Below are 13,856 nucleotides of genomic sequence, written 5' to 3' on the forward strand. Positions count from 1 at the left end.
CTTGATGCTTCTAGAAAGACTTTTTTTTTTTTCTTTCTTTTCATGCAACTGTCTTCCCAACTCCCTGCAGCCACAGCTGAAGTCATATAGATCATAAGTCTAGTGGCCTTCTTAGGGAATCTCCCAAGCTCTATTCTTCCTGAAAATGGTTCTTTTAAGGCAAAACAGTGAGCCTCACAGATCTGCCCTTACAAATCAGAGCCACTGTGATTACAGGGGTGGGAGGTTTGGGGGTGGGGGTGGAGTATCACTAGCCATTGGCCTATCTCTAATCAACCCCTGCACATCTGCTTTGGTATATTAACAAAGCCTGCCTGTGGAGAAACCATCGTGTGTATCTGTTTAAATACTCATTTCTTCCCTTACAGACTAGTTAACAAATGGTATCCAACGGGAAAAGAGCTGGATGCAATTTGACAAACCTTGCTCTACTTGCTGTCCTGTTAAAAATAAACACTATGGGCCATTTTTCTGGAGTCTTCCTTGATTTCCCTCCAGTATGCCTACCTGCATCCCTGCAAGTTTTGCTGAAGGTAAGAAACTCAGTTCTTGAGGATTAATCGTTTAAGGGGCTCTGGGCCTTAAGAAAAAGAGAAAGACAAAGAGTAGAGCTACTGCTAGAGACCTCTTTCTTTGCCCCCAAGTATTCCCTGATTATAGGGACTAATGGGAAGGAAATAGAGCTGTTTATTTTGCAAATAGCAATGAGGCCCAACACTTAACTAATCTGCCAGTGGCAAAAGTCTTTCTCTTCCACTTCAAAACAAGCTACTGACTTTTTCTGTAGCTACAGAGAGCAAGATGCCTATAGGGTTATCGCTGGTGTGAAAAATTACTGCTTTTAAGTATATTTCACTACAGCCCAAAGATTGAAAAAGACCTTAGAGGGCTGGGTGCTGGACTCATCTGTCTGAGTAACTATGCAAGCTCCTCAACTTTCTACTTCAATTGTCTTTTTAACTTGTGTGTGTGTGTGTGTGCAGTACTAGGGTTTGAACTCAGGGCCTTGTGTTTCCTAGGTAGGCACTCTACCGCTTAAGTCACGCCCCCAGCCCTCAATTGTCTAACTTTAAAATGAGTGAAACGTTGCAAAGCACTTTCGCTTGTCTCCTAAGGGTATTAAGAAACAAAGCAGAGAATGTCTGTAAAAACTTCCGAAGTTTGCATGTAGAGTAGAAAAACCGTGTGTTGTAATAAGTAATACTTTGGGTTTATGAACTCGCGGTTTGATAGAAACAGAAGGCATCCTATTTCAATCGCCTATCACTAATGTCTTCCTGAGAGTGGAAGGCTGTTTATGCCGATTGTGTGATTCACCATGCCTTTACTCTCTCCTTCATTCCACGGTCCCAGGAATCAAGAGCTTGAAGAGTTGGAAAGCAACTCAGGGAGAAAGATTTGTGTGACACCGCTCAGCAAAGGCGCAGTGAAGTCAAAAGTGCCAACCTCAAGCACTTGGATACGTAACGCCCAAGCCACCGTCCTTTGTGGGGATTATAATTTAAACGGGCCCCAAAGCACGAGATTGGCTGGGGAACAGCCCTGATCGCTGCTGGGCAGCTCGCATGGCACTGCTGTTACCTCTGGCTGGGCTCCGTCGACGTCGGGAGCCTGCTTGCCCGTCGGGCAGCTGTCGAGCCGCGGGGGCCCGTCCGTGGGCAGGGCCGGCGCAGCTCGGGCCGCCGCTGCCCCGTCGCTGACCCTCGCGCGAAGCTGCGCGCACCGAGAGGAGACATCTTCCCGGCCGGGCCTCCCGCGTCGGCCACGGCCCGGGGCGGCGGGGTTGGCCCAGGGGCTGGAGACGGCCCGCGCACCCCTCCGTGGGGGGCGCCCCGACTCGCCGGGGGCGGGGTCACGTCCCACCCGGGCCGCCGGGGGCACCGGCGCTGCGGAAACCTGAGCGTGGCCGACAGCAGGGGCTTCCTGGGCCACCTCCCCGGGCGCATGCGGCCCGCGGTGGGCGCGCCGGCCGCCGCCGCCCCCGGGCCGTCGCGGAGACCACTCTCGCGCCCGGCACCTGTGGACGCCCTTGTCAAGCGCCTGGAGCTCCCCCCGGGGGAGCCGAGCCCAGGACAGACATACTACTCCCGTTTCCTGCCCCTTCGGAGCGGCGAGGAGTGGGTGAGGCGGGGCCGGGCCTCTGCACCGAGAAGCCCCCCGAGCCAAGGGCGGTCGGGCCCTGCGGAGGGGGCACCGGGGCCTGCCCTGGGATGGCGGCCAGGCGGGCCTCGGCCCACCGACCGGCGCGCGAAGGAGGGCAGCTGGCGGGAGTGCGCCGGTTCCCGGCACCCCCTCTCCCTGGGCAGGCCCGAACGGAGCGCCTGGCCTGGGTCGACCTGGCCCAGTGGCCTGACCTCGGGGGACCCCGCTTTGAGGCGGGCAACGGCTGCCTTGGCCCAGGCCGCCTGGACCTCAGGTTGTGTGACTATGACGGTCTGCCTGGGGCAGAGGGCTGCTGGAGAGGAAGGGGAGCTGCTCCCCACTGCTTGGTGGGGGTGTTGTGCTTTGTGGGGGTCGGGGGGGGTGACAGCCCTCCCAGGAGAGGTGGGGGAGGGTGGCCAGCGCAGCTGGCCGGCGAGGGGCGGGGTCACAGGCGAAGTGCGTGTGTTCGAGCAAGGGTGTGTGGGGGAGGGTGCGCGCGGAGGAGGATAGTGCTCTGTGCGCAGGCGCGAGCATCCGGCCGGGCTCGAGCCCTGGAAGGAGGCCGGCGGGGAGCGGGGGCGGTAGGCCGGCGGGAGGGCGTGCGGGCCGACTCTAGTTGGGGGGTGGTGGGGCGGAGAGTCGCGTCGGCGTCGCTGGGCGCGGGCGATTCGAGGCCGACGCATCCGCGCGTGCGCGCGCTGGTGGTGTGTCCGCGTTAGAGGGGAGTGACGCGTGCGCGTTCACGTGCGCCGGGGAGAGCGGTAAGAAGCCAAGGGAAGCTTGAAGGAGGTGGGGGGTGGAGAGGCGACCGGAGGAGGAGGAGGGGTGGGGAGGCGGCGCCTGCGCACTGCGCCGCGGAGGAGCTGTGTGTATGTGAGAGTCTGACGGGTTCAAAATGGCGGCGGCTGCTTCAGCGGCTCCTCCTGTGTGAGGGAAACAACACCCCTCCCCGGCGGCGGCGGCGGCTGCGGCTCGCGGAGCACCTTCCCAGCGCCTGGGCCTGTCGCTGCTCTGTCTCTCCTGGGCAGGGGTCGCTCCGGGAGGTGGGGCAAGGCCAGGGGGCCCATTCCCCGGAATCCCCCCTCTGCGACTGGGGAGTAGCCGGGAGCTCGTCCCGCAGCGCGGAGCCCCGGCTGAAGGGGAGACGCGAGGGCAGTCCGGGCCCCCGGCCGGCGCGGCGTGCCGCTCCCGCCCTCTCCGCTCCCCGGGGCCGGGGCCCGCGTTCCGGGGGGCCGGGCGGCGCGGGGAGCCTCGGCCCGGCCGGTCTCAGCTGATCGGCCCCCGTTCCCAGACTCCGGAGGCGGCTGGCCCAGGGCACCGCGAGGAGGGCGCTCCCCGTGGCCGGGCTGGCCCGGGTCTCGGGCTCGGGCTGCTGAGCGCCAGCCCGGGGAAGGCGGGGGCGCCCCGGGCTCGGCGCCGAGGGGTCGCGCTCCCGGCTCCTGACGCCTCGGACGCCGGGTCTCCGAAGCCAGAAGAGGAGGTTTGATTCAGCAACTGTTTCCTCTCTTTTCCGGGTCACTCTGACCCTGTCTGGATACTGGGTGTTCCACGGAAGAACCGAAGACGACGTTTGGGATTTAATTTTTCCTCTTAGTTTTTGGAATCTTGTACTTCTCACTTGGACAAGAACTCAAGAGCAAAATCCCCGGTGAGACTCCCCCTCCCCCCGCCTTGGGAAGTTTGGTTCCTTGTGTTATCTAAAGACTTAATGTAAAGTTTGTATTTCTTTTTCCGATGGGTGAACCATAGAAACGCTTTCCCTGGGGGAGCCCGGCGAGATTGGCTTTTTTTCGGCGGTCCTCGCCCTGGGGTGCAGACGCGGTGTCCCCGACTGCGGGCGAGGGCTTCCTCCGGGAGGGCAGTGCCACGAACTGCGCTCGCAAACTATGTCATCGGGTCCTCCGGTCTCTTAGCAGCCCTGAAAGGATGCCGTTAACGTGGCCGCAGTGTAGTTGCAAAAGGGGAGAAAACCGCTGCATTCCCAGAGGAAGCCATTATCCATGAGAATATTTAGAAAAATGAAAACCCTTGCCTGGTGTTACGGGTTGACTTTCGCGCCAGCCGGTCTTTAATTTTTGGAAAAGATGTAATGTATTCGTATCCACAGATCGAACCACTATATTTATTACTTTATTCAAAGAGATCGGACGGTATTTTCGTCTCCGATTTGCAACTCTCAAATTTGTCAGAGTTGTGCATATCCTGTGTTGGGCCGGAGGGTAGGTGTGGGAAAAGAGGACGACGACTGTGTACGGCCTTACTGGAGGGGTATGGGGAATTGTTTTTGAAATCTTTCCTTAAATCCCAATTTCTTGCCCTCTTTTTGTGTAGATAGTTTGCCCCTCTTTCAAGACCTTACTCTGATTGCCGATGTGAGAACTGACTTCGGTAAGGATCTGGATTGGGTCAGTTCCCCGGTCAGTCAGTTCCCTACAGATAAAAGTCGTGCGCTTTCTTTTCTTTTTTTTTCCTTTTCTATTTCTTCCGTTTTTTCTTTCTCTCTTTTTTTGTTTGGTTAATGTCATTTTGGTTAAGGAAGGGGGGAGCTTTGCTAATTGTAATCCTATGGGCAGAAATAAGTGGTGTGTCCTGTCCATACGGAACTGAAACCAACATCTCCTTCTGCCTAGGCCTGGTACTGTTGTAATGTGATTAATATTGAACATGACATGGAACCACTTGCCCAAAAGCAGAAAGGTCCCAAATCCATGAAGAGGAACCTCATTTCTGAGAGAACCTTTAACTTAACACATACCTTAAATACTCCTTTCTGTGTGTGTGGAGGGGGAAGCATAAGTTTGAGAATGCATTCTGATCTCTACTCATATTCTTCTTCAGTGTTCCAATCTGGTTCCTAAGGAGGAAGAGGAAGGCAGCCCTGGAGTGGTTTCTTTATAGTACTTTCCACAGATCCGTGAGAGATGGAACCCGAAGAAGAAAGGATTCGTTACAGCCAGAGATTGGTTAGTATTTTCATTCTCTCCCCCCCACCCCCAGTTTCAAAGTAATTATTTTGTTTCCACTTGTGAATTTAATTTTATTAAACTTTTCAGGTGGCTATTCTGTGTACCAGAGGACTGGGGAAAAGTATATTTACATCGTATTTGGGTTTTGGCCAAGTAATTAGAGCTTTAATATTTACTCTGTTCAGAAACCGAGGTAGTCATAACTTTTATAGAAACCATTGCAAATCAAAGGATTTTGTGGATTACAAAGAGACAAGGATTACTAATGTACAATAATTGATACTGTACCAAATCAAATAAGTTACATTATAATATATTTTAGGTATAAACTTGAAGAAGGATAGTTCTATGTAGTTTTTTTAGGATTCTGTGGTAGCACAATTTGTAATTTTTGAGCGGGGGAGAATTGTGATTATTTTAATAAGTTAACACTTTGGTATGTTTGGAGGATTTTTGAGAGGATTGGTTGAGGACAGGTAGAATACTGAATGCTGATAAAGTTTTGTATTTTGCATTTTGGAAAGAATGTATGAGATACCTTGTTGAAAGAAATTTTAGCCATAATTTGGAGGAATTAGTTTGTATATGTATGTGAATACTTGTAGTCCCTGCTTTCCTCTCAAGGTTTCCCTGTTGGAGTTTTAGGAATTTGAATTTTGTTGTAGTGAAAGAACTTTATTAATCTCATAATGTATTCATTTCAGAAATTTGAATTTGTGTTTGTAGAGTGGAATATGAGCGAAGCTGCAGAACTGTATGTAGTATGTGAAATTTGCTGAATTGAAAGGCCTAGATTACTAAAGGAATTTATTTGGCTCTGAGTTTTAACACTGAATTTGGAAGAAAGAGAATGATTCTCTAATACATTTTCTGATGATTCTCTTTTTCTGAGAATCCAGTTTTTCGCTCTCTCTTTTTTTTTTTCCTTTAACTATTAAAAATGTTTGGCATAAATCTGTAAACATATCCAGCAGGCACAGGGTTTGGTGAGCCTTACTTACTTCAGAGATTTGCCTCTTGTTCTCAGTCTTTGTGTTGAGATTATAATTCCTTATATAACTTTTTGAAATCAAGTATGAAGTATATCAGTAGTGGAGTCTTATATTAGACTTTATGTTTGTCTTGACATTTCTTTTTTCTTTTTTTTGTGGTACTGGGGTTTGAACTCAGCACCTTAAGCTTGTTAAGCAGGTGCTCTACCACTAGAGCCACCTGCTAGCCCCCTTGACATTTGTTTTTTTGTGGTATTGGGACTTGAACTCAGGGCCTATACCTGGAGCCACCAGTCCTTTTTTGTGTTGGGTTTTTTCAGGATAGGGTCTCCTGAACTATTTGCCCGGGCTGGCTTTGCACCGCAGTCCTCCTGATCTCTGCCTCTTGAGTAGCTAGGATTACAGGTGTGAGCCGCTGGTGCCTGGCCAGGTTTGACATGTCTTGAATTAACTTTTCTTTGGGTACTGGAGGCGTGGCTCAAGTGGTAGAGCACCTGCCTAGCAAGCATGAAGCCCTTAGTTCAAATCTCAGTACCAACAAAACAAACAAACAAAACAGTTTTTCTTTGAGAACAGAAAAGAGAGGATGCTGCATAGAATTGCTTCTCAGGAATTCCATGTCACTGCTACATGGAATTCATTTTTTTCATGTCAAGCTTATAGAATTTCTGAAATGTTGGGTAGATATCCAGGGGCTCTTGGGGTGTATTCGTTTTTGTTTTTTTTTTTTATTTTTGGTGGGACTGGGGTTTGAACTTAGGGCTTCCTGCTTGCAAAGTAGGTGCTCTACTACTTGATCCACACCTCCACACCCTTTTGCCCTGGTTATTTTGGAGATAGAGTCTGGCAAACTATTTGTCTTGGCTGGCCTCAATCCTTGATCCTCCCAATCTCAGCCTCACAAGTAGCTAGGATTACAGGCCCACTGGTGGCCAGCGGGGGTCTAATCTTTAAAGGAATAGCCTTTCAGCAAGCAAAACTTTTTTTTTTTTTTTTTTTTTGGGTGGTACTGGGTTTGAACTCAGGGCCTCACTCTTTCTACTGCTTGAGCCACTCTGCCAGCCTTTTTTGTGTCAGCTAGTTTTGAGATAGAGTCTTGCTTTCATTTTGCCCAAACTAACCTTGAACCAGAGATTCTCCTGATCTCTGCCTGTGAAGTAGCTAGGATTTCAGGTGTGAGCCATGGGTGCCCAGTTTTTTTTAAAATATGGATCACTTTATGACTTTGGGTGTCATCTTGACACAGGGTCTATGCTAATTGTTTTTTGTATTGCTCTGATTTTAGTATATGTGCTGCTGAAACCAGCATAGCTTTTCACATTTTTTAGCAAGATAGGGAAGTGGTAAAGAGATCCAAGGACTTTGTGGCTTTGGTCCTGGTAAGATTTTTCTTCTTCTTTTTATCTTTTGCTTATAAGGTGATTTCTACCTGTTGCACACATTAACCCTTACCTAGCGTATTTTTTCTTTTGGTCAATGTGTTATCGATGCATTGTTGTAAGGCGAATGTGATAACCACTACACTACGGAAACAATGCAGTGTTGTATAAGAGTACATCACGTATTTTGAGGAATCTTTCTTTAGAATTTAGAATAATTTCGAAGTTGAGGGTAGTTTAGTTTTCTTTTGTAAGATTGTATGTCTTAAGTTATATCTCAAGTGTAAATCCCTTCTGTAACATAATTTTTCTTTTTTTTTGATGGTGGTGGTGGTGGTGGTGGTGGTACTGGGGTTTGAATCCAGGGTCTCATCCTTACTAGGCAGGCGCTCTACTACTTCATTCACCAGCCCTGTAATACAACTTTTGATTGGAGAGCATGTTGGTGATTTGAGTGGCAATCTATCCAACAAACTTTTTTTTTTTTTTTAATTTTGGCAGTACTGGGGATAGAACTTGGGGCCTCACACTTGCTAGGCAGGTGCTCTATCACTTGACAAAAAGGTCTCGTCCAGATCTTTTTGCATTTAGTAGTTTTTCATTAGGGTCTTGAGTTTTTGCCCAGACTGGCCTGGATTATGTTCTTTATTTACGCCTCCCTGGTAGCCAGGATGACAGGCCCTTGCCACTATACTCTGTTTATTGGCTAACTTTTTGCTAGTGCTGACCTCGAGCTATGATCCTCTCTGTCTCTGCCTCCTGAGTAACTGGTATTATAGGTGTGAGCCACCTTGTCCTACCAAACTTCTAATGTCTCTATGTAGCAAGTGCTCATATCACAAAATTCTCTATTAGTGCCTTTTTTTTTTTTTTTTTTTTTTTTTTTTTTTTTTGGCTAGCACTGGAGTTTGAGCTCAGGGCCTCATGCTTGTTAGGCACTCTACCACTTGAGCCAGTCTGCCAGCCCTTTTTTTTTGTTGTTGTTTCTTTGTTTTTTTATTGTTTTATTATTCATATGTGCATACAAGGCTTGGGTCATTTCTCCCCCCTGCCTCCACCCCCTCCCTCTGCCAGCCCTTTAAATTAAATCTTATTTGAAGAGTTTGAAGACTTACATAAAGATACTGTGAAGAACTTCCATTACTGAGAAGCTCTTTTTTTTTTTTTTTTTCTTGTGCTGGGATAAACCATAGGGCCCTCTGCATGCTAGGCAAATGCTCTACCACTGAACTGTATCATCAGCTCTATTGTGTCTGTCTTTAATGTATAGATTTTGGCGTTTGCTTTAGATCAGGGAACATAAAATTTAAAAGAGAGGGAAGATGACAGATTTATTGATTTGTTTATGGTTAAAGTTTGTGTGGTTCCATGCAGTATATGTTTATCAGATTGAATAGAATCATCTAGTATATTGCATTAGAGTGTTGTTGATTATTATTTCCTTGTATTGGGGACAAGATAATAGTCATTCTTCTTTGACATACCTTCAAAATAGCTTCTTGGAGGAGAAAAATAGTATGAATTTAAAAACTCTGATTTTCCAAATTTACTTTGGGAAAAGACTGACTTTTCTGACTTGGAGTGGTGGTACTCGTCTATCTATAATTACAGCACTAGGGAGGTGGAGGCAGAAGGATTGAGAGTTTAAGGCCAGCCTTGGCCATATAGGTAGGGAGTTTCAGGCCAGCCTGGACGACTTATTAAGTCGGTTTGTTTTTTTTTTTTTGGGTGGTACTGGGGTTTGAACTCAGGGCTTCATACTTGCTAGGCAGATGTTCTACTACTTGAGCCACTCCACCAATAGAAGTCGGCCAGTCTCATGCCTGTAATCCTAGCTACTCTACTTTCTGGAACTAGAATAATTATTCAGTGTTGTTGTTGAACAGCTAGAAAATGACAGTTGGGGTAAACAGTGTTTAGTTTTTCTTAAGCAAGACTTAGGTTGGTTTGTTTTCCTTCTAGCAAAAATATTAGTCCTTTATGTATAGACTCCTTAGAAAAAAGCCAGCTCTCCAAGGCAAGTTTGTATATCTGAGGAGGTTCTCAGGTGGGAGGGATGAAAGCTTCATTTTGGTGTTTATGTGGGTATTTGTCCTGAGGTAGACGTGATTTATTTCTGCATTTATAGTAGGACCTTAAGAAACATTGACACATACTAAGGATGGAACTTTTTCTTTTTCCCTACATTTGATCTCAGTCGCCAAAGTGTTGAGTGATTTTGGGCTATTTGTCACTGTTTATGGATATTTAAATATTCACTTATAGGAAATGTTCAGTATAATGTCTCATAATTTCTTAAAGTATTCGTTCACTCCACAGAAATTAAAATTGGTGAACTTTTAGGTTTTTATAACTACCTTATCCCTGCATAATCCTTATTACTACCTAGAAGAGCCAAAGGTAAAATAACATACATAAAAAGGAAATGCCTAACCAGGTGTGGTGGTATATGCTTGAAATCTCAGCTGTTCATGAGGTGGAGATAGCAAAGATAGTGGTTCCAGGCTAGCTGGGGCAAAATGTGTGGCTCCTGGCCTGGTGGTGCATATCTGTAATCCCAGGTACTAGGAAGCACAGATGGAAAGATCACAGTCTGAATCCAGCCCCAGAACAAAAATTTGAGACCGTGTTGGAAAAATTAAACAAAAAGGGACTGGGGCATAGCCCAAGTGGTAGAACATCTGCTTTTCCAGTGTGAGGTCCTGAGTTTTCAAACCCCAGTACTGCCAAAAACAAAACAAAACAAAAAGGTGCTTGAATTTCTATATAATAGAGTACAATGATCTTCAGGGGGTTTGTTGTGTGTTTTTCCCCCAGTAGTGAGGTTTGAACTCACGGCCTACACCTTGAGCCACTCACCAGCCCTTTTTGTGAAGGGTTTTTTCGGGACATAATCTCACAAACTCTTTGCCTGGGCTGACTTGAAGTGCAATCCTCTTGATCTCTGCCTCCTGAGTAGATAGGATTAGAAGTGTGAACCACCATGCCCAGCTTGATCTTCAGTTTTAACTTGGAAGTATTTTCATTTTTATAGTACATATTTTAATAGACTGCATTATACTATCTGTCCCCAGCCTGTGTGGTCTATTATAATTACATTTAGTATGGGAAGCATTTACTAGCCCTTATCAGGTAATTGTAGAAACAAATGAAGGCCCAAACCAAGGTAAGACAATATACTTGAGGGCAAAAGGAGTAATAAAACTTGCATATTTTTTCTTGAATTCACCTAAATCTGGTGGTATTACCTGGGTGCAGGGCATATATTGATTTACCTGAGAACTCAGTTTGCTTGTCCATCTTGATGATGAGATTGAGAGATTTTTCTAAAGGATGTTATTAATTATTGGGCTGGAGGCATGGCTCAAGTGGTAGAGTGCCTGCCTAGCAAGCACAAGGTCCTGAGTTCAAACCCCAGCACCACAAAAAAAAAAAAAGGATGTTATTAATTATTCTATTGTATGTTCAGTCCTGCTAATATAGGTTACATACGATTCTTTGTAAAATCACTCAGTTTTGTTTGTTTTTTTTTTTCTTTTGGAGGTACTGGGGTTTGAACTCGACCTACACCCAACCAGCCCTTTTCTGTGATGGTTGTTTTCAAGATAAAGTCTCATGAACTATTTGCCTGGGGCTAGCTTCTAATGGCAGCCTTCTTATCTCTTCCTCCTGAGTAGCTAGGATTACAGGCGTGAGTCACTGATGGGAATTGGGGACAGACACTGCAGTTATGATGATAATCCCATATTTCCTTGGGTGCCCTTGAAACTGTCATTTTCAAATTCAGCAATCACACATTATCCCTTTTATAAACATTCTTACTTTGAATGACCCCACTCTAATGTCTTTCTGTCCTGTCACAGGAGAATGGACTTGTCAAAATAAAATACTTAAGTCTTTTTTTTTCTCTAGCATCAAAGTATTGTTGTTAACAATTAGGAAAAAAAATTACAGATGGTATAAATTGTTACATTTACTTATTTATAATTATTTCATGAGATTGAGCCTTCAGTTTGTGTTAGTGGAGGAGTGCACTATTCTAATTGTTGTAACTTCCTGATGATGTAGGAAAACTTACTACTCATTTTTTGGGTGGGTCAAAATGCAGAATATGCAGCTGTATTTTGGGCCCCAGAATGAGGACTGTAGTTAAGCCCTATCATTTTCTCTTATTTTATTTTGCTGAGTACTAATCACTGCTACACTTACATTTGTTTTCATATAGCTTTCCTCTAGAGTGTAACCTCTGTGACAGTTAGGACATTGTTCTTATACGTGCTATATGCTGTGTGCTTCAAATAGTTCTTGACATACAGCAAGTGTTCAGTAGGTATAAATACTTGTCAATATTGTTAGATTTTTTTCTGATAAAGTCTTTTTTTTTTTTCTTGGAGGTACTGGGGTTTGAACTCAGGGCTTAGACCCTGAGCTACTCTACCAGCCCTTTTTTGTGATTGGTTTTGTTCAAGGTAGGGTCTTCACTGAGCTGGTTTCGAACCTCAGTGCTACTGATTTCTGCCCTCTGAGTAGCTAGGGTTACAGGCATGAGCCACAGACACCCAGCATCTGATAGGGTCTTGCTATGCAGTCCAGTCTCACCTCCAACTCACAATCCTGCTTCAGCTTCCCCAGTGCTGGGATTATAGGCATGCCACATCATGCTCATTTTTTCTTCCTATTTTCTTGCTGGGGATAGGCCACTAGAATGGAGAAGTATCTGGTACACAGGCAGAGGCAAGATAGCTAGGTATTGGATTTTGCAGAGTGCATATGAACTAGAAGGCCTATGGTATGTAACAAATAACTTATGTTTAGCACATATATCAGATGAATACCTTTATGGTATTTGGACCAAATACCATATTATTTTTATTAGAAAATAATAATCCTATAATAATAATCCTATAATCCTAGCTACTCAGGAGTCAGAGATCAGGAGGATCATGGTTTGGAGCCAGCCCAGGCAAATAGTTTGCAAGACCCTATCTCAAAAAAAAAATCACAAAAAAAGTAGTGGAGTGGCTCAAGGTGAAGACCCTGAATTCAAGTCCCAGAAAACAAAACAAAACAAAACAAAACAAAACTCTTACTTATCTTTAAAAGTAAAAATCTGAATTTTAAGTTTTCTAATTTTGTGATAAAACTTCTACATCAGGGTTTTTCCTGACTTTTAGGCAGCCTTAAAATTGTAATATTGTGCCAGGCTCCAGTGGCTCATGCCACTGTGCTTTCATATCAACAAAGGTTAAAATTCAATGAATTTTTTTTTTTAACAGCACTGGGATTTGAATTCAGGGCCTCAAGCTTACAAGGCAGGTGGTCTTACCAATTGAGCCACTCTGCCAACCCTTTTTTTGTGTTGGGTTTTTTTTCAAGATAGGGTCTCACAAATTTGCCTCCAGCAATCCTCTGGATCTCTGCCTCCTCAGTAGCTAGGATCACAAGCATGAGCCAGCAATGGTATAGTTTTAACTTTTAAAATTTTTATCAGGGAAATGGAGGCTGAAGGAGGGATCAGGTCTTAATGAAGATTATAAAATTTTTAAGGGTGGAATCAGACCTTAAACTTAGGTAACCCTATGTTTCTTGTCATGTACCATCTGATCGTCTCTTGTGGTGTATTTTATACAGAAAATTTTCTGTATTTTATGCTGAAAATAAATGATACCTACTCTTATTGTGATAATTAAAGACAGAGTACTTTTTTTTTATAGGCTACACACATTTTGGTTGATTGAGTGGTCATGGTGATGGGGATCAAACCCAAGGCCTCACACATGTTAGGCCAGTACTCAAACTGAGCCACACCCAGCTTATTTATTTATTTATTTATTTAGTGTTGGAGATTGAACCTAGTCTTGTGAATGCTAGGCAAGCACTCTTCCACTGAACTACTTCCCTGGCTCTTGTTTTTTTTTGCGGGGTGGGGAATTAGGTACTGGGGTTTGAACTCAGGGCTTTATACTTGCTAGAAAAATGCTCTACCACTTGAGCCATTCCTCCAACTCTTTGCTTTAGCTCTTTTTTAAATAGGGATTCACATTTACCCCTGAGTGGTCTAGACTGTAATTCTATTTATGCTTTCAAAGTAGCTGGAATGACAGGTGTACACCACCCTGCCCAGCTTTTTATTGGTTGAGATAGGGTGAAAACTTCCTAGGGCTAGCCTTGAACCATAATTTTTCTGATCTCCTCCTCCTTGAATAGCTAGGCTTATAGGGAAGAGCCAGGTGTGCCCAGCCAGGCTTTGGTTTTTTGAGACAAGGTCTCTAGGTATCCTAGGTTGGCCACGAAGTTGCTGTTTGAGACACTTTTTTTTTGGTTATGCTGGGGTTTGAACTCAGGGCTTCTCTCTAAGTAGACAGGTGTTCTACTGA

At 45.4% G+C, this 13,856-nt stretch overlaps 1 protein-coding gene, 1 non-coding gene and 1 pseudogene across 3 annotated transcripts in view; 1 reads left to right on the plus strand and 2 right to left on the minus strand.

Moving 5' to 3' along the window:
- Nucleotides 1-287: 287 nt before the first annotated feature.
- Nucleotides 288-2,825, minus strand: LOC141420634 (uncharacterized; annotated as a pseudogene).
- Nucleotides 2,826-3,581: 756 nt separating this feature from the next.
- Nucleotides 3,582-13,856, plus strand: part of Kdm2a (lysine demethylase 2A) — a 91,965-nt gene continuing 81,690 nt past the window's right edge. The window contains exons 1-3 of one of the 2 annotated variants that reach the window (XM_074049957.1): nt 3,582-3,790; nt 4,474-4,530; nt 4,981-5,105. In XM_074049957.1, the coding sequence (XP_073906058.1) occupies nt 5,064-5,105 (42 nt within the window). In that variant the 5' untranslated portion in view covers nt 3,582-3,790; nt 4,474-4,530; nt 4,981-5,063. The remainder of the gene's footprint in view (nt 3,791-4,473; nt 4,531-4,980; nt 5,106-13,856) is intronic. The other variant, XM_074049950.1, reaches the window with a different exon arrangement.
- LOC141416389 (U6 spliceosomal RNA) lies at nt 7,302-7,409 on the minus strand. Its single transcript, XR_012441123.1, has one exon. It is a non-coding gene; the product is annotated as a U6 spliceosomal RNA (small nuclear RNA).

Source organism: Castor canadensis, chromosome 1, assembly GCF_047511655.1.
Source record: "Castor canadensis chromosome 1, mCasCan1.hap1v2, whole genome shotgun sequence".
NCBI lineage: Eukaryota > Metazoa > Chordata > Mammalia > Rodentia > Castoridae > Castor > Castor canadensis.